At 43.8% G+C, this 26038-nt stretch overlaps 1 protein-coding gene across 8 annotated transcripts in view; it reads left to right on the top strand.

Moving 5' to 3' along the window:
* dop1a (DOP1 leucine zipper like protein A) overlaps positions 1-26038 on the top strand; it is a 222843-nt gene that overhangs the window by 173397 nt on the left and 23408 nt on the right. For all 8 annotated transcript variants that reach the window (XM_072265897.1, XM_072265903.1, XM_072265902.1 and 5 more), the window contains 7 exons: positions 1681-1763; positions 4741-4850; positions 7951-8100; positions 9641-9702; positions 15040-15192; positions 18610-18746; positions 19490-19545. In XM_072265897.1, the coding sequence (XP_072121998.1) occupies positions 1681-1763; positions 4741-4850; positions 7951-8100; positions 9641-9702; positions 15040-15192; positions 18610-18746; positions 19490-19545 (751 nt within the window). The remainder of the gene's footprint in view (positions 1-1680; positions 1764-4740; positions 4851-7950; positions 8101-9640; positions 9703-15039; positions 15193-18609; positions 18747-19489; positions 19546-26038) is intronic.

Genomic DNA, 26038 nt, shown 5'->3' with positions numbered 1-26038 from the left:
ATATCGGGGGAAGGGTTAAGGGGAGGGGGGAAGGTAGATATTATCTTTTCATGTATTCATTTTGAAAACTCAATAAAAATTATACGAAAAAAAACAACCCTTCATCAAAGCTGGTTTTAACCTGAAATGCTGACTGATTTCTCATTCCACAGATACTGCTTGGCTGGCTGAGTTCTTCCAGCATTTCTGTTTTTGTTTGTTGATATATCCAGCCCCCAAACCCACACAACCACTATCTTTCTCTCTCTCACACTCTCTTGCTTTCATTACAGTCAGGACTCACATGTTTTACACCTTACACATTTCCAACGGTCCCCATCTACAACCTCCTCACTTTAAGGGATAGTTTTTCACCAACTTATCAGAACTGATTATGAAGTGAGACCATTGTATCTATTACATTCAGTGCAATGAAGTCCTGGACTTCCCAGTGCAGCCTGCACATGATCAGAGATTTGTTATGACAAAATTGATGAGGCAAAATAAATTCATGAACTACGATCTTTGATTCAGATTCAGTAGGTTCAATAGGTACATTTAATGTCAGAGAAATGTATACAATATACATCCTGAAATTCTTTATCTTGGCAAACATCCACGAAAACAGAGGAGTGCCCCAAAGAATGAATGACAGTTAAACATCAGGACCCCAAAGTCTCCCCCCACAGCACCCCCTCCCATGCACAAGCAGCAGCAAGGCGACAATCCCCCCTCCCCACCAGCAAAAAAGCATCAGCGCCCTTCACCGAGCACTCAAGCGTGCAGCAAAGCATCAATAAAGACACAGACTTGCAGTACCCCAAAGACTACTCGTTCAACATACCACAGGCTCTCGCTCTCTCTCCCTAATAAGGGAAAAAGCGGTGTCCCTGGTTTCACAGCGAGAGGGGAGACAAGACAGGCAACTCATTGATTTATGATGTTAAAAGTCTGTTGCGTTGCTTTTTCCGAGCTCAGTGCCCAGAGAGTCAGCCCCAGGGCTCAGGTCTCTGGACACACTGCCCACGGCAGCTAACCTGTTGCTCCCGACGTTCCGTGTTCTCCCACGACGCCTCAGTCAGGGGCACTGGCCTTGAAACAGCCCATCTCCAGAGCCATGAAAACCTGGCACCCTGAAAGTGCACTCGTCTTCCAGGCTGCGTCCTTGGGATATCATAAAGCAGCCGGTCGAGAGGCCTTGAGAGCAAGTCCCATTCCTGCAAAGTCAGAGTGTAATTCCAGATCAGGGTCTTCAGAAGAACCTTGAAAAGGGGGAAAAAAAAGAGATATCAAAGATAGAAATAGAGCTGTTTTCGAAGCTACAAGCCAAGGAGCGGTAGTGCTATCTTGACTTTTCTCTGCCCTCTGACTATTCATTTATTTATCATGTGTATATTGAAAGATACAGTGAAAGGGGTCGTTTGCATTAACAACCAACAAAACCTAAGGGTGCACTTGGGGCAGCCCACAAGTGCCGTTACATGTTCCGGCACAGACAAAGCATGCCCACAATGCTAGGCAGAACAACACAGAACTGGTCAATGATTAATTGGAAGAAATGTCGCAAGAAATGATTGTGTTGCTCTGGGTTTCCAACATCAGCAGAATCTCTTGTGTTTAAGAAATTATTGTACTGTTTTATTGGCTTTCATGAAGGTGTTGCTGTGCAGTTAATTCTGTTCTGCTCTTTACCCTTTCCAGATATCATGTTGACCCCAGTGAAGGAAATATCCAATATAGCACCTTCTGTCTACAGTGTGCATGCATTGACCTTATTAGCTGAGGTACGTAGGTCAGCTTGCTTCCACCTTTCCCTCAGTGCACCTACCCACCTCTGAAGGCATTGGAATGTTCCGGTGCATCACTGGAGTAAGATTCTGGTGTGAGTCTGTCTATTTTACCTTCTTGATAGAGTACTGAAGGAGTTGTGTCTGTACCTGGCCTTGATAATATCCTTAGACATTCTCGTGTGAAGAATCCATCAGGTTTTAAATGTTGTCCTACTTCTCAGAATCCACTGGTCACAGTGTGGGTGAGGCCATCTCCATTTGTACACCTCAGTACCAAATAAAACATAACTACTCATGGAGCCTTTCCAGAAGGCACTGGTGTGTAGCTTTTATAGAAACACAGAAACGTAGAAAACCTACAGTGCAATACAGGCCCTTCGGCCCACAATGCTGTGCCAAACATGTACTTACTATAGCCCTCTCTTTTTCTTTTTTTAATTTTTTTTTAATTTTATTTTTATTTGGATAAGGAATTCACAAATATCATGTACTTTTTCACACATAACCTTTTCCATTTTTTTATATGTATAAAACTATAATTGTTTATACATGCTTAAGTACACATTGAGATGATATAAAAGGAAATTAGACACTTAAATAGATAATTATGTACTGTGGTAAATCTAACCTATTAGGCTAAGTAATGTAATTAGTTGTTAAGAAAAATGGTAATAATAGTTTCCATATAACTCTTCTGGACCATTTCCACTGGTCCAAAATGTTGTATATAAGCCTATGTAACAACCATTGTAGGTGTTTATATCCTAATTTGTTCATGCTTGCTCCTGCCCCCAAACATAATTATCCAATCCCTGTGTACTTATTTACTTAATTTTTCCATTTTTTATCCCTTTCCCAAATCTTTCCCTTTACTTGTGTTAATTCTCTATTTTCCAAAAGAAAACAAAAAAAAAGACATTTAGACTAGGGGTGCTTACGTTAGCAATATTACTGTGTTGATGAGAAGAGCAGTATAAATCATTAGGAGAGTCATCTAAAGTCTGCTCGCATTGGGGTTATATATACAATCCATTTATTCCAGATTTGATAAAATTTTTCTTTTTGAATTCTCAGGGAATAAGTCAACTTTTCCATTTTAAATATTTCCAAGATAATTTTGTGCCAATCTTCTAATGTAGGTGGTATTGGATTTAGCCACTTTCTAGTGATTGATTTCTTACTTGCCGCTAAGAGGGCCTGCAGCAACTTTATATCTTCCTTCTGTTCAAGAAACAATACATGCCCCAAATAGAGCGTCTCAAAGTTCAGAGGTATCTGGGACCTAAGTACCGTAACTAATGTTCTATGAATACCTTCCCAATATAGACTTAATTTAGGGCAATCCCAGAAAATATGAAAATGATTTGCCTCCTTGGAGCCGCATCTTCTCCAACACATCACATTTGTATCTTTATATTTTTCCTGATATGGGGTCTTGAAGTATCTTATAATGTTTTTCCAACAATGTTCTCTCCAAGTCAAAGAATTAGTCGAGGACCATTGAAAGCTGCAGATTTTCCCCCAAGCCTCCTCTGAAAGTACCAACCCCGCTTCTTTCTCCCACTTCTCTTTAATATACAGTGTATTTACATTCTTAGCATGGGAGAGTGCATTATATACTGAGAAACTGATTTACTAGGTATTGAACTGCAAGCCGAATTCAGAATCTTGAAAAATTCTAATTCTACTGTTGATAGGTCTGTATATCTACAACTCTGGTTAACATAGTTTCGTACTTGAAGGTACCTAAAAAAGTCATTATGTTCTAGGCCATGTTTGTCCTGCAAGATTTGGAAACTTTGTAAAAAGACCCTATCATATCTGCCTCCACCGCCGTTGCTGGCAGCCTATTCCAAGCACTCACCACTCTCTGCGTTTAAAAAAAACTTACCCCAACATCTTCTTTGTACCTACTTCCAAGCACCTTAAAACTGTGCCCTCTGGTGTAAGCCATTTCAGCCCTGGGGAAAAAGCCTCTGACTATCCACATGATCAATGCCTCTCACCACCTTATGTACCTCTATCAGGTCACCTCTCATCCGCCGCCGCTGCAAGGAGAAAAAACCAAGTTCACTCGACCTGTTCTCATAAGGCATGCTCCCCAATCCAGGGAACATCCTTGTAAATCTCCTCTGTACCCTTTCTATGGTTTCCACATCCTTCCTGTAGTGAGGTGACCAGAACTGTGCACAGTACTCCAAGTGGGGTCTGACCAGGGTCCTATATAGCTGTAACATTACCTCTCGGCTCCTAAACTCAATCCCACGGTTGATGAAGGCCAATGCACTGTATGCCTTCTTAACGACAGAGTCAACCTGCGCAGCAGCTTTGAGTGTCCTGTGGACTCCGACCCCAAGATCCCTCTGATCCTTCACACTGCCAAGAGTCTTGCCATTATATATGACCTACCAAAATGAACCACCTCATACTTATCTGGGTTGAACTCCATCTGCCACTTCTCAGTCCTATCGATGTCTTGCTGTAACCTCTGTTGTAATTTTGCAATGTTGGTGCTGAGCTAAATATTTGTTGGCCTTGTGCAATGTAGATCAGTATTTGTAGCTATAAGTAATGAAAGCTAGTGTTAGCGAGTGGCCAAGTGGTTAAGGCGTTTGTCTAGTGATTTGAAGGTCGCTATTTTGAGCCTTGGCTGAGGTAGCGTATTGTGTCCTTGAGCAAGGCACTTAACCACACATTGCTCTGCGGCGACAACACCAGTGCCAAGCTGTATGGGTCCTAATGCCCTTCCCTTGGAAAACATCGGTGGCATGGAGAGGGGAGACTTGCAGCATGGGCAACTGCTGGTCTTCCATACAACCTTGCCCAGGCCTGCGCCCTGGAAACCTTCCAAGGAGCAAATCTATGGTCTCATGAGACCAACGGATGCCTATAAAAAGTAATGAAAGTGCATTGGAGAAGTAGTTGAGTTGTCGGTGGACTAACTGAAGTTTATTGTACCTCTCTCCTCCAGGTTTTGGCTCACCTTTTGGACATGGTTTTTCACAGTGATGAAAAGGAAAAAGTAATTCCATTACTTGTTAACATTATGTACTATGTGGTGCCCTACCTTCGCAATCACAGGTATTCCACTTATACAATTGCATGGGATTTAATTGGGATTTTGTCAATTGCAGGCCAGGTTTGCTCAGTGTGGACACTTCTTGGAAATGTCTTTCCAACGTGTATATCTTCTGCTTTCCCAGTGTGGGGTCCACTGTTGCTGTGTCTGTACCAAGATCTAAAAAGTAGAAAACAGTTAGAGAAAAACTGAACTGCTGAAAAGACTCAGCTAATCAGGTAGCATCTGTGGAGGCAAAAGGATAGTAGATGTTTTGGGTTGAAACTCCACAGATACTTTTGCTTTCACAGATGCTGGTTGACCCACTGGGTTCTTCCAGCAGTCGTCTGTTGGGTCTAGATCCTAGCATCTGCTATCTCTTGTGTCTTTAGAAAGCAGATTTCATTTCTTTGCAATGAAACTTGCAATATTGTGAAAATGTCTGTTACCAATTGTTTCTTTTTGTGTGGAACTGAACCATTTTCTCTGGTTCATTGGGCCTACTTTTGTTCAAGGGGGTGGGTGAGTGAGGTCAGGATTTCCTCTCTTTAAGAACTTCTTTCTTCTACCTCCTCATCTATGTGCTCCGTAATTTTTTTAAATTTCCCAAATGTGTGGTATAGCAGTAAGTTGTAAAATTGGCTAATTTAATCCCTCACCTGTCCTCTGCTTCAGATCCAGCATGAGAAGACATCCAGGGGACCCATGGTGGGCAGACCCACAGCTGCAATCTCCATTGCTTCCAATTTAAGTCATAAGACATTGGAGCAGAATTAGACTATCCAACCCATCAAATCTGTTCTGCAATTCCATCATGGCGGATTTTTATTCCTCTCAGCCTCATTGCCCTGCCTTCTTCATGTAACCTTTCACGCTATCATGGCATCATTTGTTGGTGTTTGATATGCCAGTGAAGTGTCCAACATTAAGTGCTAAACTGAGACATACCTGTACATTCCTTGCAGACTATCTGTTCAGCACCAGTTAGTGATCTCTCAAGATATTGTCAAATTTATAAAACCTGTTTCCAGCTGACCACATTTTAAGTGCTGCTGTATGCTATGGTTCATGTGAAACAATTTTGTCTTTTGGAGAAAATATCTTTTGGAGATCACTATTTTATTTTTTGGTTCTGAAACCTGCAGTGATCAGTTGTTTCATACCCGTCCTTCATGTATCAGGGCTGCTTTAAATTGGGCAGCAATTCAGAACGACTGCCAATCAAGAGGTCACCATAAAGACACAAACTGGAATTACTCAGCACCTCAGGCATCCTCTGTGGGAACGGAAACCATTAACATTTCAAGTCGAGACCCTTCATCAGAATGGAGAAAGGAAAGAAATAGGTTGTGTTGGTAGTAAGGAGAGTCCAAGAAAGAATGGAATAAAGTGACTTTCTCTGGCAGGTGTAACGGTAGCCATTAAGGAGCAGTTAAACTTCTCAGTCTGTGTAATGTGCTGCTAATTGAACCATACAGCTCAGAAATAGGCACTTTTGACCCACCTTGTCCACACTGACTAACTATATCAATCTTATATTATGCACCTCTACTCCAAGTACTGTACTGTGCAAGAGTCTAAGGTACATACGTATATAGTGTGCCTAAGACTTCTGCACAGTACTGTATATTATGTCTTTCCAGTTACCAAATAACACTACTGAGCTAATACAAAGCTAAGTATTCTTATTTCTGTTTCTGAACCACCTTCCTATTTTAACCAATATACAGTACTGTGCAGAAGTCTCGGGCGTCCGAGCTATATATATATGCCCTAAGACTTCTGCACAGTACTGAATCCGCCCCAATGCCTTCTGAACATTCTAATTTTATCTGCCTTCACTATCTGCTCTGGCAGCTCACTATATATATTCACCACGCTGTGTGTGGAAAGACCTACTCTGTACAAGAAATGGGTTGCACCTGAATTAGGGGGACCAATATCATGGCTGGGAGATTTGCCAGTGGTACTTAGGAGGGTTTCAGCTAGAGTGGCTGAGTGCCCGATGACAAATTGAGATAATACTGTAGCTAATGAGAGCAAATTTAGTGATCAGATTAGACAGAAGCACAGTAAAGAGAAAGGAAAGGCCAATGATTTATGTCAATGCAAAAGGATTGATGGTAAGACTGATGAATTCAGGATGTGGTTTGACCCAAGGGCCTGGGATAGCATGCCTGAGGGAAGGGCAGCACTGGCAGCTCAATGCCATGCCTGTTTTGTATCTGTATCTTACAAAAGAGGTGCAAGTAAGAGAGTAGGAGTTGCATTCTTGGTGAAAGAAAACATAACAATAGTCCTTTAGAGGAGATGATCTTGGGAGGTCATCCAGCGAGACCACATGAACTGAGAAACAAGAAGAGGGGTAGTCACTCTGATTGGATTGTATTATAGACCCCCTAACAGTCAGCTGGAATTTGATGTAGAGAGATTGCAGCTGATTGTAAATATAATAGAGTAGTATTCATAGGAAGTTTTAAATTACTGTGCCAATCAGAATGAAAAAGGCTTGGGTGGAGTGAAATTTGTGAAATGTGTCCAAGAAACCTTCCTTCAGCAACGTGTATGGCCTACACAACATCTCCTGGTGAATGAGATAGGGCAAGTGTGCCAGTAAGCACTTTGGGTACAATAACCATAATTTTATTAATTTTAAAATAGTTTTGGAGAAGGGTATGATTGTTTCACAGGTTGTGGGGTCTAGGACGGAGCAAATTTGGACAGGATCCTGTAGAGGTTGATTGGGTGCTATTCCTAACGGGGAAAGGAGCAGTTACCAAGTGTGAGGTTTTTAAAAGTGTAATGTCCAGAGTTCAGGGTGAAGGGCAGGTTTTGATTGATGAGAGATTTTGAGGCTCTGGGTAAGAAAAAGAGGGAGGTACGCACTGCATGTAAACAATTGGGAACTAGTGAATTGTGTTATGACTACAAGAGGTGTAGGAATGCACTTAAGAGAGAAATTAAGAGGGCAAAAAGAGGATAAGAGAAGGATCTGGCAAGAAATAAGGAGAGGATAGCTTCCCTACTTTCTGTAGCTGTCTTTGATGAGGATTTTGCATTTATTTGGAGTGAACCATTTGGGAGCTTTCCTTGGGATCTGAAATATATGTGCTTCCCTTCCAGTGCCCACAATGCCCCAAGTTACCGAGCCTGTGTACAGCTTGTCAGCAGCCTCAGTGGCTATCAGTATACCAGGCGGGCTTGGAAAAAAGAAGCATTTGATCTTCTTATGGACCCCAACTTCTTCCAGATGGATGCGTCCTGTGTTAGTCAGTAAGTTGCGTGTGTTGCTTGTTTTCAATGTGTCCAGAAGAACAGCTTCTCACTTCACTTGTCATATTGCCAATGAAAACCATTGAAACCAACAACCACAATTATTCCAATCATCGGTAAAATTAATGCAAGTTTAACCAGTTAAAGTGTGGACTTTCAAGCCAGTGAAAGTAATTAATGCATTAATTCCAGAAAATTGTTCACTTTCTCTCAAAATTCCATGGAATAATTTAAACATCATTTAATAATTTGGCTTTAACTAAATGGGTAATAAACTCCATATCACGTCTGCTGGAAGCCACTAGAGCAAGTTTTATAACTGAGATCAGGAAAGAGGTGGACATGTTTCTGAAGGGAGAATGTGGCCTTTGAGATAAGATCCCTAGAAGATCTGATACGGGAGATGTATCAGATAGAAGTTATGAGGTATTAATGGCTGTGTAAAGTGGAGCATACAGAGGCTGTGAAATTGTCTGATGGTTAACCAGAAGGTGGTCATTATTCCATAATGTTAAACAACTGTATACGTATTCCTTTGGAACCTTGCATATTTAATGTTCTTTATTAATGGTTTTCAAACAGGAAATAACTTGACATGGGGAATGGTTTTCACAACCTAAATAGATTCAATTCCATTCTTAAACCATTAGCAAATGGGAAAGTTAACTAAAAAGTGTTCTCCATTTTAAAAAAAAAAGACCAAGTCTTTTTTCAGGTTCAAATATTGAAGGTGTGAATTTGGAAGTTTTGCATTCAGAAAAAGGAAATATAAGCTAAATATGCAGGTTCCAATTTTGGATTGACTACAGAAACCCCACAGGGAAAAGGAAGAAACCTCTGGTTGAACAACGCACTCTGGCTATTTTATTAGGTATATCTCTACACATGCTGTTAATGAAAATGTCTAATCAGCCAATTGTGGCAGCAACTCAATGCATAAAAGCAGCAGAACGGGTAAGAAATGTGATTTAAGTGACTTTGACCATGGAATGATTGTTGGTGCCAAACTGGGTGGTTTGAATATTTCAGAAGCTGTTGATCTAGGATTTCACACACAGTCTAGAGCAGGGGTTCCTAACCTGAGGTCTATGGACTGCTTGGTTAATCGTAGGGGGTCCATGGCATAAAAAAGATTTGTAAACCCCGCTCTAGAGTTTACAAAGAATGGTGTGAAAAGCAAAAAAAAAAAATCTAGTGAACAGTAGTTCTGTGGGCAAAAATGCCTTGTTAATGAGAGAGGGCAGAGATGAATGGGCCAGACTGGCTCAAGCTGACAAAGGCAACAGTATCTAATTAACAGCATGTTACAGAATGCACAACACGTCAAACTTTGCGTAGATGAGCTGCAGCAGCAGGAGACCATGAACATACGCTCAGTGGCTACTTTATTAAGTGCAGGAGTGTACCTGATACAGTGGCCTCTTCGTGTGTACTTATTAAATCGGTTAAAATATTTTCAATCTATTTATAATCTGATTAAGTGATGTCACACTTTGATAAACTCTTCCACAGTTAATGGATTTTGTGTTTTACACTGCAGTTGGAGAGCAATTATAGATCACCTGATGACTCACGACAAAACCACATTCAGAGATCTCATGAGTAAGTATGGGACTGATTCACTCATTCTTGCTTCTTCAATTCTGCCTGTTTTGCACACGTTAGTCTTCGCTTGACAGCTTTCTGTGTGTAACAGGAAAACTTCTCTGTGTGAAATATTTTGCAGGTACTGCCAACATATAGAGTTGTTGTTAGTCCATTACTGCAGTAGGTGCAACCTGATATCTTTTCTGGTCAAAATGTACAGTCGGCCCTCCTTATCTGCGAGGGATTGGTTCCGGGACCCCTCGCGGATACCAAAAAACGCGGATGCTCAAGTCCCTTATTCAACCTGTCTTAATGCAGTGGACATTAGGACCCAGCAGAACCCCGGATCTTATTTACCCTGTCTCAGTGCAGTGGACATTAGGACCCGGCGGTGGAGCTCTGAATCCGTAGTGTTTCTGTTCACAAAAATAATCACGATGATGATTGAAAATAAAGTAGAAATAATAAAGCGATCGGAAAGAGATGAAACGCCATTGGTCATTGGAAAAGCATTAGGCTACAGTCAGTCAACGATCGGAACAATTTTAAAGGATAAAGTGAGAAAGGCCCTGCCCCGATGAAAGCTACAATTATTACTAAGCAATGCAGTGGTTTAATTATTGGGTTTTGGGGTTTTGGGTTTTTGATCCTTCACATCAACCCGGCAGGGATGGAGAGCGTGTTCGGGAGCGGTCTGTCACTGGATTGAACTCGGTAAATTCCGTTCCCAAGCCCGGCGCTGAAACATACGTTTCTTAAGTGTTTTATATGCATAGAGAAGTAAAATATATACTATATACTAAGACAAACGTTTGACTAACTGACGCTAAATAATACTGGATGTACCTGTTCCGACTTACCTAGTAAAAGAACTTATGTTTTTTTTCTGATCCCAATCCACGATAACCTACACTTCCCATATACTTTAAATCATCTCTAGATTACTTACAATACCTAATACAATGTAAATGCTATGTAAAATAGTTGTTATAGTGCATTATTTAGGGAATAATGACAAGAAAAGAAAGTCTGTAATGCTCGAACAACAAGTGCAGGAAGAGCACTTCCAGGTTTTCTCGATTCGCGGTTGGTTGAATTCGCGCATGCGGAACTCGTGGATAAGGAGGGCCGACTGTATAGACTTTTTAATAAAAGATTTAAGAATTTCAGACAGCTTACATTTATTTATAACCAAATTTCAAAGTACGTGTATTATCAAAGTATCTATACTTCATGCAACTTTGAGATTCGTCTCCTTACAGGCAGCCACTAAAGAAAGAAACCCAGAACTCATTATAAAAGAAGAATGTCAAACACCCAGTGTGTAGAGAGAAAAAAAAACAAATTATGTGCAAACCGTAAAAGTAGGCAAGTAACATTCAGAACTGAAGTTTATGAAGGTGAGTCCACGGACACAAAGCTGGGCATCACTGCAGCAGACTCAGGAACAGGCCTCAGGCTCGGATCAGTGCAGTGGATCTGGTCCGTCCTTCCGTATTGTTAAATTAAAAATTTCATTTTAGTGAAGAGAAACAATAGCATTTATAAATTCTTCATGAAAGGATGCAACATGGAGTTGTAGCTTCAGATAAAACCAAGTTTTATTTTCTCCTTTTTGCCTTATTTGCCCAAAATGAAATCCAGAATCTATAGATCTGCAGATGCTGGAACTCTGGGGGGGGGGGAAAAAACCAGAATTGCTGAAAATACTCAGAATGAGGAAGGAAGCCTGATCTGAAATATTAACGGTGTTCCTCTCCCAATAAATGCTGCCCAAATTGCTCAATGTTTGCCGCATTTTTTGTGTGTTTAGTCCTTATTTGCTCAAATCTGTTTGTGAAGTCTGTGCACTCCCTTTACAGGAGGGAATAATCCCATTAGACATGGAGCTCTATAGACACGCAGCTATGGAATGAAAACCTCAGCTAAAGAGAAGCAATTCTATAAAACACATAAAAGTTGAGGAATAAAATAAGCTCGATCACAAAGAAAAGCTACAGCACAAAGTTACAATTTCAAGGAGTTTAGAAAGAGATTTATCATGTAGACACATAAATGTCAAGAGAAATGTTTCTCCTTCTAATTTTCTGATGATGTTTCTTTCCTTCCCTGTGGTAGAAGCCATGCGGGTCCTTCAGGCCTGGCCCTTCATTCAGTAAGGTCTGCTGTCTGGCTGTCTCAACATCCAAAGTAAATTTATTATCAAAGTACAGTTATGGCACCATATGCAACCCTGAGATTTGTTTTCTTGTGGGCATACTCAGTAAATCCAAGAGAGACAATACAATCAGTGAAAGACTGCACCCAATAGGGCGGACAAACAACCAATGTGCAAGAGACAACGAGCTGTGCAAATAGGAAAAAGAGAACTGCCCAGCTGTTCCCCAGGTCGAACAAAATCCTCTCTGCCTTGGCTTTGTAGAATCAGTGCTTCCTCCAATGTAGCTTTCTAGGACAGAGAATTCCAAAAATGTATGCTTCCCTGAGGGCAAGAATTGTCTCCTTATGTCAAACTTATGGCAAGCCCCTTTAGTATTTGCATGCTGGTTGGTATCACATACCATGGAGACGGAGGCAAAGGATTTGTTCAAAGATGGACTCTGCTATTTACTTATTTCTGGTTAATAATTGCCCACCCTCATCTCCAAACAGACCTGAGCTACACCCTTTTTCACCCCCCCAAAAAAAAATGGTACTGAAAAAACAAAGAATAACAATGACATAAAACGAAAGAGAAATGCACTGAGAAGACAAATAACATTAAAAATGATAAAGAATGAAACTACAGCAGGCATTGCTGTTAATCATGGATTTGGAAAGGTGAGATCATTTGTGGCTAACTGCATTGAATTATTGAAGAACTAACAGGAATAAAAATAAGAACATTGTCCTAATTTAACTATATTTTGTTTTACAAAGGCCTTTAGTAAATGCTTACCTACTGTATAAGATTCATGACTAAGTTTGGGACATGTGGACTTGAAAGCGTCTGGTGGAATAGGTAGCAAATAGCAAACAGGCTATGGATTAAAAGGTTGCTGCTCAGATTGGCAGAGCTGTGTTCTGTAGAGGAGCAACCTACTCTCTGGACCTGGAAAGAAAATCTACAAATTGTAAGCCATAGTTAACCCTGAGGAAAATTACATCAGATACAAAAAGACAAAAATAGACTTGAAATGTGGGCGTTTATATTGTCATTTTGGTAGGAGGAATAAGGAATCCACGTAATGGTTGATTTATACAGGGCTAAAAAGGAGAAGGGAAACAAAGGGGTTTTGAATCTAGCAAGAATGTAATGCTGAGGCTTTATAAGGCATTAGACTGCACTTAGAGTATTGTGTACTGTTTTGGGCCCCTATCTAAGAAAAGATGTCCTAGCATTGGAGAGTGTCCAGAAGAGGTTCATGAGAATGATTCCAGGAATGAAAGGGTTAATCTTTGAGGCACATGCGATGGCACTAGATCCATATTGTTGGTGTTTAGAAGAATGAAGTGGGGTGGGGTGGGGATCTCATTGAAATCTGGATTACCGAAAGGACTAGAAGGAGTGGATATGGAGAGGATGTTTCCTATAGTGGGAGCGTCTAGAACCATAGGGCACAGCTTCAGAATAGAGGGACGCCCATTTCAAACGGAGATGAGAAGGAATTTCTTTGCCATAGATAGCTGTCGAGGCCGAGTCAAAGCTTATGGAAAAAAGGCAGGAGAATGGTGTTGGGAGGGATAATAAATTAGCCATGATGGGATGACAGAGAGGACTCAGTGGACCAAATGGCCTCACACTGCTCTTGTGTCTTATGGAAACTGATCACTAAAGTGGCAGTGCAGATTAATACAGAAGCGAACGTGTGTTTCCAAGCACCCAAAACCTCATCATTAACTGTAACATTTTGCCAACCACTGAAGTCAGGTTAACTAGACTCTCCTGTCGTTTATCTCACTCCCTTCTCAAAGAGTGGAGTGACATTTGTAATTTTCCATTCCTCCAGAACCATTCCAGAAGGTCACTACCAATGCCTCCACAATATCTTTAGTCATGTGGTCCAGGTGTCTTATCTACCTTCAGCTTCCCAAGCGTCTTCTTTGTAGTAATAGTGACTACACTAACTTCTGCCCCCTGACTCTCTCAAATTTCTGGGATACTGGTAGTATCTTCCATGGTGTCTTGCCCTTCCTAAAGTCCACAATCAATTCCTAGGTCTTACAGATGCAAGTTGTCGTTTCAACACCACTCAACCAGCTGATCTATCTCACTCCTGTATGCTTCCTCGTCACCATATGAAATTCTGCCAACAATAGTGGTGTCATCAGCTTTTGAGCTCTGCCGAGCCACATAGTTTTGGCTGTAGAGAGAGTAGAGCAGTGGGCTAAGCACACATCCTTGAGGTATGTTGGTGTTGATTATCAGTGAGGAGGAGATGTTATTTTCGATCCTCACTAACTGTGGGCTCTTGATGAGGAAGTCAAAGATCCAGTTGCAGAGGGAGGTACCAGGTCATGATACAACCAGTTAGGATACTCTCCACTGTGCATCGATCGAAGTTTGTCAAAGTTTTCCATGATATGCCGAATCTACCCAAATTTCCAGGCCCTTCGCTAGGCATTTGCATTTTCCTTTGACAAAATAAAAAGTCTGATTTATAGTTCACCAGGTATCTGATTTTTGAGGCCCTTAATTTCTTGTCTGTTTCCTCTCAATATTTAATACTAAATGTAAAGAACAAGTGCTTTTAATGTGGCTTTCTTTTTCAGCCATTGAGATGAGGGAAAGATAGTGTTATTTTGACCGTGGCCAAGTGGTTAAGGCGTCGGTCTAGTGATCTGAAGGTCACTAGTTCGAGCCTTGGCTGAGGCAGCATGTGTGTCCTTCAGCAAGGCACTTAACCACACATTGCTCTGCGACGACACCGGTGCCAAGCTGTGTCGGCCCTAGTGCCCTTCCCTTGGACAACATCGGTGGTGTGGAGAGGGGAGGCTTGCAACATGGGCAACTGCTGGTCTTCCATACAACCTTGCCCAGGCCTGCAGCCTGGAAACCTTCCAAGGCGCAAATCCATGGTCTCACGAGACTAACGGATGCCTATAAAAAATGTTGTTGAAACAGAATCTGAAATTCCAAATCATTCCTACCAATTAGTAGCCCAATCATCAGAAACAGTCTCCCTGTTGGAGTTATTGAAGAGGCTGATGAATGCTGGAGCAGGTCTGTTGGTATCTCGGGATTTCAGCTCAGTGACCTTCCATCAGAAGTGGCAGGTTGTAGGTTTCTGTGTGTGAGATGTATAACTGAAGGTGAGTAGGAGTTATGCGGGCAGCTGCTGTGTCTTCATGGCTTCTCCTGCATTCCCACAGCTCGAGTGGCAGTGGCACAGAGCAGCTCCCTCAACCTGTTTGCGAGTCGCGAGGCAGAGCTGGAGCAGCGGGCGATGCTGCTGAAGAGACTTGCCTTTGCCATCTTCAGCAGTGAAGTGGACCAGTACCAGAAGTACCTGCCAGACATACAAGGTTGGTAGCATCATTCCAGAGTCCGTTTGGGGTCATGTACCTTGCCCACTTGAAAGTAGAGGAAGTTACAAGTATTACCTCACATGATATCATGGTGATGTTGTCAGTCTGACAAAGTCAAGAAGGTTTATAACTATAATGAACTGTGTTTGCAGCTTTGTTCATATTGATAAGTTGAAAAAATCTGAATGTAATGAAACTGCAAGATCTTGCTGATACACATAATAATCCTTTCAGCTATGTAATCCGAACATTACAAAGTATTACAAGGGACAGCGATGTGCATTCAGCCCAACAGATCCATGCTGGGGGCTAAATCTCATTCAAGCCTCTCCTCACCTCTCTTGGCCTAACTCAAAGTTAGTACATTCAGCGGGCAGTTGGGAAGCAAACAGTGTGATGCTGCTTATTTCAAGAGAAGGGGCATCTTGGCTCAATTATCCAGACCGCAACTGGAATATTGTGGACAGGACTGGTCACCCTACCTAAAGAAGGATATACTTGTGCTAAGGAAGAGTGGCAGGGGTTCGTCAGATCAGTTCTTGGGGTCGGGTGGAGTTGTACTATGAGGAGAGGTAATACAGACGGGGTCTATAATCTCTAGAGTTGAAAAGAATGGGAAGTGATCTCATTGAAACTTGCACGATTATGACGAGGTTAGATGAGGTGGGGTGCAGGGATTTCCTTCAGCTGAACTGTCCAGATCATGGCTTCTCAGTGTCATTAAAGAGTCTGCCGGTTGGTGCAGTCAATACTTCTGTTCCTATTTCTTATGTTCTTACTTCGAGCACACCATCTACTTCAGCTCGAATTTAATTTGTTCACCTCAAAACCACTCCTTTTGGATGTTTCTTATTCTGGACTTGGGGTTTCTCCTGAATTCCTATTTATTATTCACAGTCTAGCATTAGTGGTTGTCCCATGAGCAGAAACGTGTTTCTGTGTATGTTCTGCCAAACCCAGTCAATATTGCAAAGGCCACCTCATTAACATCTGTGGACTAGGGAGTGGCCACAGTTTAGTTCAGCAACAACATGCCATAATTATATTGACAGAATTGTACCTTTCAGCCAGTGTTCTCCATCTCCACCCCTAGATGCTACCTGCCTTATCAACAAGACAGTCCTTCTACAGGGGCCAACACAGTGACATTCAGTGCAGAAGGACTGGGAGCCCTCAGTGTGGACCTCAGACCCATGGTCTCGATGCATCAAGTCAAATATGGACAAAGAAACCATCTCCTGATAACCATCCACCACCCTTCCTCAGCTCTGCTGCTCTGTGTTGAGCAACACCTGGAAAAAGCACTGAAACTAGCAGGAATACTGAATGTCCTTTGGATACGGGGCTTTCAAAGTCCATCATTAGGGGTGGCTTGGGAGTACCTCTACAGATCCAGCTGGTCAAGTCCCACTTGACTGGGTCCTCAGCAGAGAGCAGGTGAAACCAACACTGGGCATCCTCACCAGTCTACCTGTGGCCATTGCATCTGTCTATGAGATAACTGGAGAAAATAACTGGAAAAAACACACGTGTGCACACAGACACTCACACAGGCACATACACGGACACACACACAGAGTTGGGAATAAACAGTTGATGTTTCGGGCCAAGCCCCTTCAGCAAGGAAAGCAAGATATCTTTTAACAGGGCACATTGCACCTACTGGCTGCAGCCTTCTGTATTTACAGATGAATATGCTCCTCTCATCGACAGCTCTTCTTGTCCCATCTCTCAGATCCTGTCTTATTACCCCTCTATTTCATTTTGCACCATCCTCCCCTTAACCTCTGCTGCCTCTCTACCATCCTCCTCCAGTTTAATGGAGCTGTTCGGAACCCCAAACTACACTCGTCATTGAATGTTTGTGACGCGGGAGGCCATTCAGCCATTCCTGGTTGAACTATTACTTTTCATATGAACCCCCCCCCACCCCACACACAACTGGGTCAGTGGTCACACCCCTTCAAGTACACACCCAAGCACTGGTTCAGTATGATGACTTCTGCCTCCCTCACACTCTCAGACAGTTTCAGACCAAGGTACCCACTTGGTGAAAAAAGCTCTTGTCACCTCATTCATTAAATTTGTATTGCCGGTTGTTGACCCAGCTGCTACTGGATATATATTCTTCCTATTCATCTATCCACACCTCTCAATTCTGTACATTAAGTCTTCCTTCAGCTTCCTGTATTCCAAAGAAACTATCCCACGTTATCGAGTGTTTCCTCAGAGCTAAAATGTTTCAATGCTGGCAACATCTTGATGAATTTGCTCTGCACCCTTTCCTGTGCAATCACATCCATCCTGTGGAGTGGTGGCTGAAGCTATACACTGTGATCCTACTTGTGTATTGTTCCAACATGACCTTGCTGCTCTTTCATCCCTTGTGTCAGCTAATAAAGCTCATAAGATATTGGAGCAGAATTAGGCCATTTGGCCCTTTGAGTGCTCCACCATTTGATCACAGCTAATCCATTTCCCTCTCAAATCCATTCTCCTGCCTTCTCCCCATAATCTTTCATACCCTGACTTATCCAAAATCTATCAACATCCACCTTAAATATACTCAATGCTTGGCTTCCACAGCTGTCTGTGGCAACGAATCCCACAGATTCACCACTCTCTGGGTAAAGAAATTCCTCCTCATCTCTGTTCTAAATGAACATCCCTCTATTCTGTGGCTGTGTCCTCTGATCTAAAAGTCCCCCACCACAGGAAACATCCTGTCCACATTCACTCTATATAGGTGTTCAACATTCTATAGTTTTCAATGAAATTCCCCCTCATTCTTCTAAGTTCCAGTGAACTTCTAACTTCTAACTTCTAAGGCCCAGAGCCTTCAAATGCTCCTCATGTGATAAGCCTTTCAATCCTGGAATCATTTTCGTGAGCCTCCTTTAAAAACTTTCCGATGTCAGACATCCTTCCTTAGAATAGGGGCCCAAAACTGCTATGATACTCCAAGTGAGGCCTCACCAGTGCCTTATAAACCCTCAGCTTTACATCCTTGTTTTTATATTCTAGTCCTATGAGAAACATCCCTTCTGCCTCCTGAACCGGTCCAGCTACCTTGTATAAATCTATAGTCCTAAATTGCACTGTCCCTCCACCACTCACCATCCTGCCACTCACAGTTTATTCCCTCGCGTTGTTATACCAAATGTATCATCCCAGGACTCACCCCACAGTAAGTTCTATTTGCCACTTCTCTGAGCAGACCACTTCTCTCCTGTAGTCTCGTCTGTTCTCCTCTCTAATCCCGGCTGCTCAGAGTAACATTAAGTAACTTGGCACAATTTTTGTACAGAAATTCTCCTTTGTGTTATCATTTGAGCATTGTCTTCGACCGCTGATGTAAGTGGCAAATTCCTAGGGATTGAGTTGATGTTGGTGTTGTGCTATGCTCTGTTCCAGAACGGCTGGTGGAAAGTCTGCGTCTGCCGCAAGTCCCCACACTCCACGCCCAAGTTTTCCTCTTCTTCCGCGTCTTGTTATTACGGATCTCGGCACGCCACCTCACTTCCCTGTGGCCCACTATGATCACAGAACTGGTAAGTTAACCAGAAGCTTATGATATGAATGCAGTCCCATGTCTCCCCTTCCCTTCATTTTCTCCGTCTCAGTTTCCTCCAGCAAGATGCATTCCCGCTGCTCAGTTTACACTGATGGAGGCAAACTGTGTGTTCTGCGTTGTTGCATTAACCCCATCCTTGGGCGGGCTGGGATAATTCAGAAAGACAGTGAAAAATCACTGTGTGAAAGTCAAAGCAACTTCAGACACTGGATTTCCTAAATAAAGACAGAAACAGTTGCAAATGCACAGCAGGTCAGGCAGCTTCTATGGAGGGAGAAACAAAGCTGATGTTTTGATGAAGGTTTCAGTCTGAAAAGTTATAGTTTCTCCTTCCACAGGCGCTGCCTGACCTGCGGAGAGTTTGCTGCATTCCGTGAAAATCATTGTGTATGTAATGCATTTGCTAAGCACTTTTGCCCAAACAACGTTTTGCCCGTGGCCAATTGAGAAATGCAGCAAAGTGAGTGGCAGAATCCTGAGAGGGCCTGAGCACATTGTTATTGATCAGATTCACTGCTGGAGTGCGGATGTTGTTGAAGTAAAGGATGTATATTGTCTTCCCATGGATGCCTTATCAAGGGAAAGACATTGCTGCTTTGCACATACTATAGACATGGCCTTCCTCCTCAACGAAGAGAGAATTTTGTGCAAGGGATTTTGTTTTTACTGGTCATGAGATTACATTTTATCATTTTCTGCTTCTTTCCTCCTTCACTAAAGGTCCAAGTATTTCTGCTGATTGAACAGGAGCTGACAGCAGATGAAGACATTTCAAGGTAATAGTTTCCCATGGCCTTTCAGAGCTTTTTGTTTGGTTCTTGCTTAGCAGCTTTCTAAAGTCTGACCAACCCTGCTGAGGGAACGGACTGCCTATTCATCCCACTGGGATAAAGGAAGTGCAGGATGCCAACTTGAATCAGAATCAGGTTTAATATTACCAGCATATGTTATGACATTTGTTAACTTTACAGCAGCAGTACAATGCAATACACTATAATAGAGAAGAAGAAAAATGTGAATTACAGTAAATGTGTGTGTGTGTATATATATTTTTTTTTCAGTCAAATTAAGTAGTGCAAAAATAAAAATTAATAAAATAAATAGGGAGGTAGTGTTCAAGGGTTCAATGTCCGTTCAGGAATCTGATGGCTGAGGGGAGAAGCTGTTCCAGAATCAGGTGTGTGCCTTCAGGCTTCTGTACTTCCTTTCTGTTTCTTTCTGGACACCAGACCCAACCAATTACCCACCACCACCACTCTCCTCTGTCTAGTGGAACTTATCCTCACTCTTAATAATTTCCCCTTTGGCTCCTCCCACTTCCTTCCAACAGAAGGTGTACCCATGGGCACTTGAATGGGGCCCAGCTGTGCCGGCCTTTTTGTTGGCTACATGGAACAGTCTATATTTCAAGCTTACACTGGTGTCACTTCCCCACTTTTTCCTACACTGCAATGATGACTGCATTGGTGCTGCTTCCTGCAACCACGCGGAACTTGTCGCCTTCACCAACCTTACCTCCAACTTCCACCCTGCCCTCAAATTTACCTGGTTCATTTCTGACACCTCTCTCCCCTTTCTTGATCTCACTGTCTCCATCTCTGGAGACAGCTTATCTACTGATGTTTATTATAAACCCACGGACTTTCACTGCTGCCTGGATTATACCTCTTCCCACCTGGTTGCTTGTAAAAACACCATCCTCTTCTCTCCATTTCTCCATCACCGCCACACCTGCTGTCAGGATGAGGCTTTCACTCTGGAAAGAAGGAGATGTCCTCCATTTTCAAAGGAAGGGGCTTCCCTTCCTCCACCATCAATGCTGCCCTCAACTGCATCTCTTCCATTTCACTCATATCTGCTCTTACCCCATCTTCCTACCACCCGGCCAGGGATAGGGTTCCTCATGTCCTCACCTATCACCCCACCAGCCTCCGCATCTAGCACATAATTCCCTGGAACTTCCATTGTCTCCAATAGGATCCCACCACCAAGCACATCATCCCCCTCTTCCCCCCCACCCCCTCCCACTTCCTGCTTTCTGCAGAGATCGCCCCCTACGTGACTCCCTTGTCCCTCCCCACTGATCTCCCTCCTGGCACTCATCCTTGCAAGTGGAACAAGTGCTACACCTGCCTGCTACACTTCTTCCCTCACTGCCATTCAGGGCTCCAACCAGTTCTTCCGGGTGAGGTGACACTTCACCTGTCAGTCTGTTGGGGTCATATACTGTGTTCGGTGCTCCCGGTGTGGCTTTCTGTATATCGGTGAGACCCGACATAGATTGAGAGACCATTTCGCTGAGCACCTACGCTCTGTCCGCTGGAAGAAACATAGAAACCCGACAGCACAATACAGGCCCTTCTGACAACAATGCTATGCCGAACATGTACTTACTTTAGAAACTTCCTAGGGTTACCCATAGCCCTCTATTTTTCTGAGCTCTGTGTACCTATCCAGGAGTCTCTTAAGAGACCCTATCGTATCCGCCTCCACCACCATCGCTGGCCGCCCATTCCATGCACTCACCACTCTCTGCGTAATAAACTTACCCCTGACATCTCCTCTGTACCTACTTCCAAGCACCTTAAAACTGTACCCTCTGGTGTTAGCCATTTCAGCCCTGGGGAAAAAGCCCCTGACTATCCACACAATCAGTGCCTCTCATCATCTTATACACCCTTATCAGGTCACCTCTCATCCTCCGTCGCTGCAAGAAGAAAAGACCAAGTTCACTCAACTTGTTTTCATAAGGCATGCTCCCCAATCCCGGCAACATCCTTGTAAATCTCCTCTGCACCCTTTCTATGGTTTCCACATCCTTCCTGCAGTGAAGTGACCAGAACTGAGCACAGTACTCCAAGTGGGGTCTGACTAGGGTCCTATACAGCTGTAACATTACCTCTCGGCTCCTAAACTCAATCCCACGGTTGATGAAGGCCAATGCACTGTATGCCTTCTTAACGACAGAGTCAACCTGCGCAGCAGCTTTGAGTGTCCTATGGACTCAGACCCCAAGATCCCTCTGATCCTCCACACTGCCAAGAGTCTTGCCATTATATATGACCTACTAAAATGAACCACCTCATACTTATCCGGGTTGAACTCCATCTGCCACTTCTCAGTCCTATCGATTTCTTGCTGGAACCTCTGACAGCCCTCCACACTATCCACAACACACCCAACCTTTGTGCCATCAGCAGATTTACTAACCCATTCCTCCACTTCCTCATCCAGGTCATTTATAAAAATCACGAAGAGTAGGGGGCCCCAAAACAGATCACTGAGGCACACCACTGGTCACTGACTTTCATGCAGAATATGACCCGTCTACAACCACTCTTTGCCTTCCGTGGGCAAGCCAATTCTGGATCCACAAAGCACTGCCCCCTTGGATCCCATGCCTCCTTACTTTCTCAATAAGCCTTGCATGGGGTACCTTATCAAATGCTTTGCTGAAATCCATATACACTACATCTACTGCTCTACCTTCATTAATGTGTTTAGTCACATCCTCAAAAAAATTCAATCAGGCTTGTGAGGTACGACCTGCCTTTGGCAAATAGTCATAGTCATACTTTATTGATCCCGGGGAGAAATTGGTTTTCGTTACAGTTGCACCATAAATAATAAATAGTAATAGAACCATAAATAGTTAAATAGTAATATGTAAATTATGCTGGTAAATTACGAAATAAGTCCAGGACCAGCCTATCGGCACAGGGTGTCTGACTCTCCAAGGGAGGAGTTGTAAAGTTTGATGGCCACAGGCAGGAATGACTCCCTATGACGCTCTGTGTTGCATCTTGGAGGAATGAGTCTCTGGCTGAATGTACTCCTGTGCCCACTCAGTACATTATGTAGTGGATGAGAGACATTGACCAAGATGGCATGCAACTTAGACAGCATCCTCTTTTCAGACACCACCATGAGAGAGTCCAGTTCTATCCCCACAACATCACTGGCCTTAGGAATAATTTGTTGATTCTGTTGGTGTTTGCTACCCTCAGCCTGCTGCCCCAGCACACAACAGCAAACATGGTAGCACTGGCCACCACAGACTCGTAGAACATCCTCAGCATTGTCCGGCAGATGTTAAAAGACCTCAGTCTCCTCAGGAAATAGAAACGGCTCTGACCCTTCTTGTAGACAGCCTCAGTACTCTTTGACCAGTCCGGTTTATTGTCAATTCGTATCCCCAGGTATTTGTAATCCTCCACCATGTCCACACTGACCCCCGGATGGAAATAGGGGTCACCGGTATCTTAGCTCTCCTCAGGTCTACCACCAGCTCCTTAGTCTTTTTCACGTTAAGCTGCAGATAATTCTGCTCACACCGTGTGACAAAGTTTCCTACCGTAGCCCTGTACTCAACCTCATCTCCCTTGCTGATGCATCCAACTATGGCAGAGTCATCTGAAAACTTCTGAAGATGACAAGACTCTGTGCAGTAGTTGAAGTCCGAGGTGTAAATGGTGAAGAGAAAGGGAGACAAGGCCGTCCCCTGTGGAGCCCCAGTGCTGCTGATCACTCTGTTGGACACAGTGTTGCAAGCACACGTACTGTGGTCTGCCAGTCAGGTAATCAAGAATCCATGATACCAGGGAAGCATCCACCTGCATCGCTGTCAGCTTCTCCCCCAGTAGAGCAGGGCGGATGGTGTTGAACGCACTGGAGAAGTCAAAAAACATGACCCTCACAGTGCTCGCTGGCTTGTCCAGGTGGGCGTAGACACGGTTCAGCAGGTAGATGATGGCATCCTCAACTCCTAGTTGGGGCTGATAGGCGAACTGGAGGGGATCTAAGTGTAGCCTGACCATAGGCTGGAGCAGCTCCAGAACAAGTCTCTCCAGGGTCTTCATGATGTGGGAGGTCAATGCCACCAGTTTCTAGTCATTGAGGCCACTGGGGCACGGCGTCTTCAGCACAGGGACGAGGCAGGACGTCTTCCACAGTACAGGAACCCTCCAGAGCCTCAGGCTCAGGTTGAATACATGGCAAAGTACTCCACATAGCTGAGGGGCACAGGCTTTGAACACCCTGGTACTGACACCATCCGGTACTGCTGCCTTGCTTGGGTTGAGAGGTTTCAGCTGTCCTCTCACCTGTTCAGCCGTGAAGCCCACCGCGGTGGTTTTGTGTGGGGGAGGGGTGTAGTCATGAGAGCAGGGTGGGGGACTGTGAGGAGGGGTAGGAGGAGAGAGTGGAATATGTGTTGATTGGGGGCCGACAACAGATGGCTCATGTGGGGGATGGGCAGGGGCCACAATGTCAAATCTGTTAAAGAACAGGTTAAGTTCATTGGCCCTGTCCACACTGCCCTCAGCTCCTCTGTTGCTAGTTTGCCGGAACCCAGTGATGGTCCTCATACCCCTCCAGACCTCTCTCATGTTGTTCTGCTGGAGTTTCCACTCAAGCTTCCTCCTGTACCTGTCTTTAGCCTCCCTGATCCTGGCTTTCAGGTCCCTCTGTATTGCCCTCAGCTCCTCCCTATTTCCATCTCTAAACGCCCTCTTTTTAGCGTTCAGGATGTCCTTAATGTCCTTTGTCACCCATGGCTTGTTATTTGAATAACAAAGGACAGTTCTTGTCGGAACATTGCAGTCCACACAGGAGTTGATGTAATCAGTAATGCACTCTGTGAGCCCATCATTATCCTCTCCATGTGGCTCACAGAGTGCTTGCCAGTTTGTCACCTCAAAACAACCCTGGAGCGCCTCATAAGCCTCCTCCGACCATTTCCTCACTGTCCTCGAGGTTGCAGGTTTACTCTTCACCAGAGGCACGTAGCAGGGTTTTAGATGCACCAGGTTGTGATCTGACCTTCCCAGTGGGGGGAGGGGAGAGGAGCTGTATGCATCCTTAACGTTAGCGTACATCAAACCCAGAGTCCTCTCCCCTCTGGTTGTACAGCTCACATACTGCCTGAAGTTGGACAGTGTTCTAGCCATGGTAACATGGTTGAAGTCACCCGAGATGGTAATGAGGGTAGTCGGGTGCTGGGTTTGTAATCTGGCTATGACGGTGTAAATGATGTTACACACCAACGTCGGGTTAGCAGAGGGAGGGATGTACACAGCAACCACAATTGCATGCGAGATTTCCCTTGGCAAATAATATGGCCGGAGTCCAACAGCAAAAAGTTCAATATCTGGGCTACAGACCCATTCCTTGATCATAATATGCCCAGGATTGCACCATCTGTTATTTACCAGAACCGCCAGCCCCCCTCCTTTATGCTTACCGCTCTCCGTGCCATTTCGGTCAGCTCGAACAGTCTGGAAGCCCTCTATGGAAACGCTTTGATCGGGTATGTCCTCATGCAGCCATGTCTCAGTGAAGCACATGACATTGCTCTCCCGAAATGTTTTCTGACTCCTGACAAGCGTCGTCAGTTCGTCGATTTTATTCCCCAGCGATCTCACATTTCCCATGACGAGAGAGGGGAGACACGGCTTATAACTTCTCTTCTCCATAAACCTCTGTTGTCTCAACCCGGTCCTCTTCCCTCGCCTTTTTGATACCCCTCTGCATCTTCTGTGTGTTTTCCTCCAGATTTCAGCCGGGCTGATTATTCCTAATCATATTATCCCTCTCCAAATGTTCATAAATCCTGCTTCTCAGGATCTTTTCCATCAGCTTACCAACCACTGAAGTAAGACTCACTGGTCTATAATTTCCTGGGCTATCTCTACTCCCTTTCTTGAATAAGGGAACAACATCTGCAACCCTCCAGTCCTCTGGAACCTCTCCCGTCCCTAATGATGCAAAGATCATTGCCAGAGGCTCAGCAATCTCCTCCCTTGCCTCCCACAGTAGCCTGGGGTACATCTCATCCAGTCCCAGAGACTTATCCAACTTGATACTTTCCAAAAGCTCCAGCACATCCTCTTTCTTAATGTCTATATGCTCAAGATTTTGAATCTGCTGTAAGTCATCACTACAATTGACAAGATCCTTTTCTATAGTGAATACTGAAGCAAAGTATTCATTAAGTACCTCTGCTATTTCCTCTGGTTCCATTCACACTTTTCCATTGTCACACTTGATTGGTCCTATTCTCTCACATAGAAACATAGAAAATAGGTGCAGGAGTAGGCCATTTGGCCCTTCAAGCCTGCACTGCCATTCAGTATGATCATGGCTGATCATCCAACTCAGAACCCTGTACCTGCCTTCTCTCCATACCCCCTGATCCCTTTAGCCACAAGGGCCATATCTAACTCCCTCTTAAATATACCCAATGAACTGGCCTCAACTGTTTCCTGTGGC

Source organism: Mobula birostris, chromosome 8, assembly GCF_030028105.1.
Source record: "Mobula birostris isolate sMobBir1 chromosome 8, sMobBir1.hap1, whole genome shotgun sequence".
Taxonomy (NCBI): domain Eukaryota; kingdom Metazoa; phylum Chordata; class Chondrichthyes; order Myliobatiformes; family Myliobatidae; genus Mobula; species Mobula birostris.
This window is presented reverse-complemented; position numbering and strand designations above follow the sequence as displayed.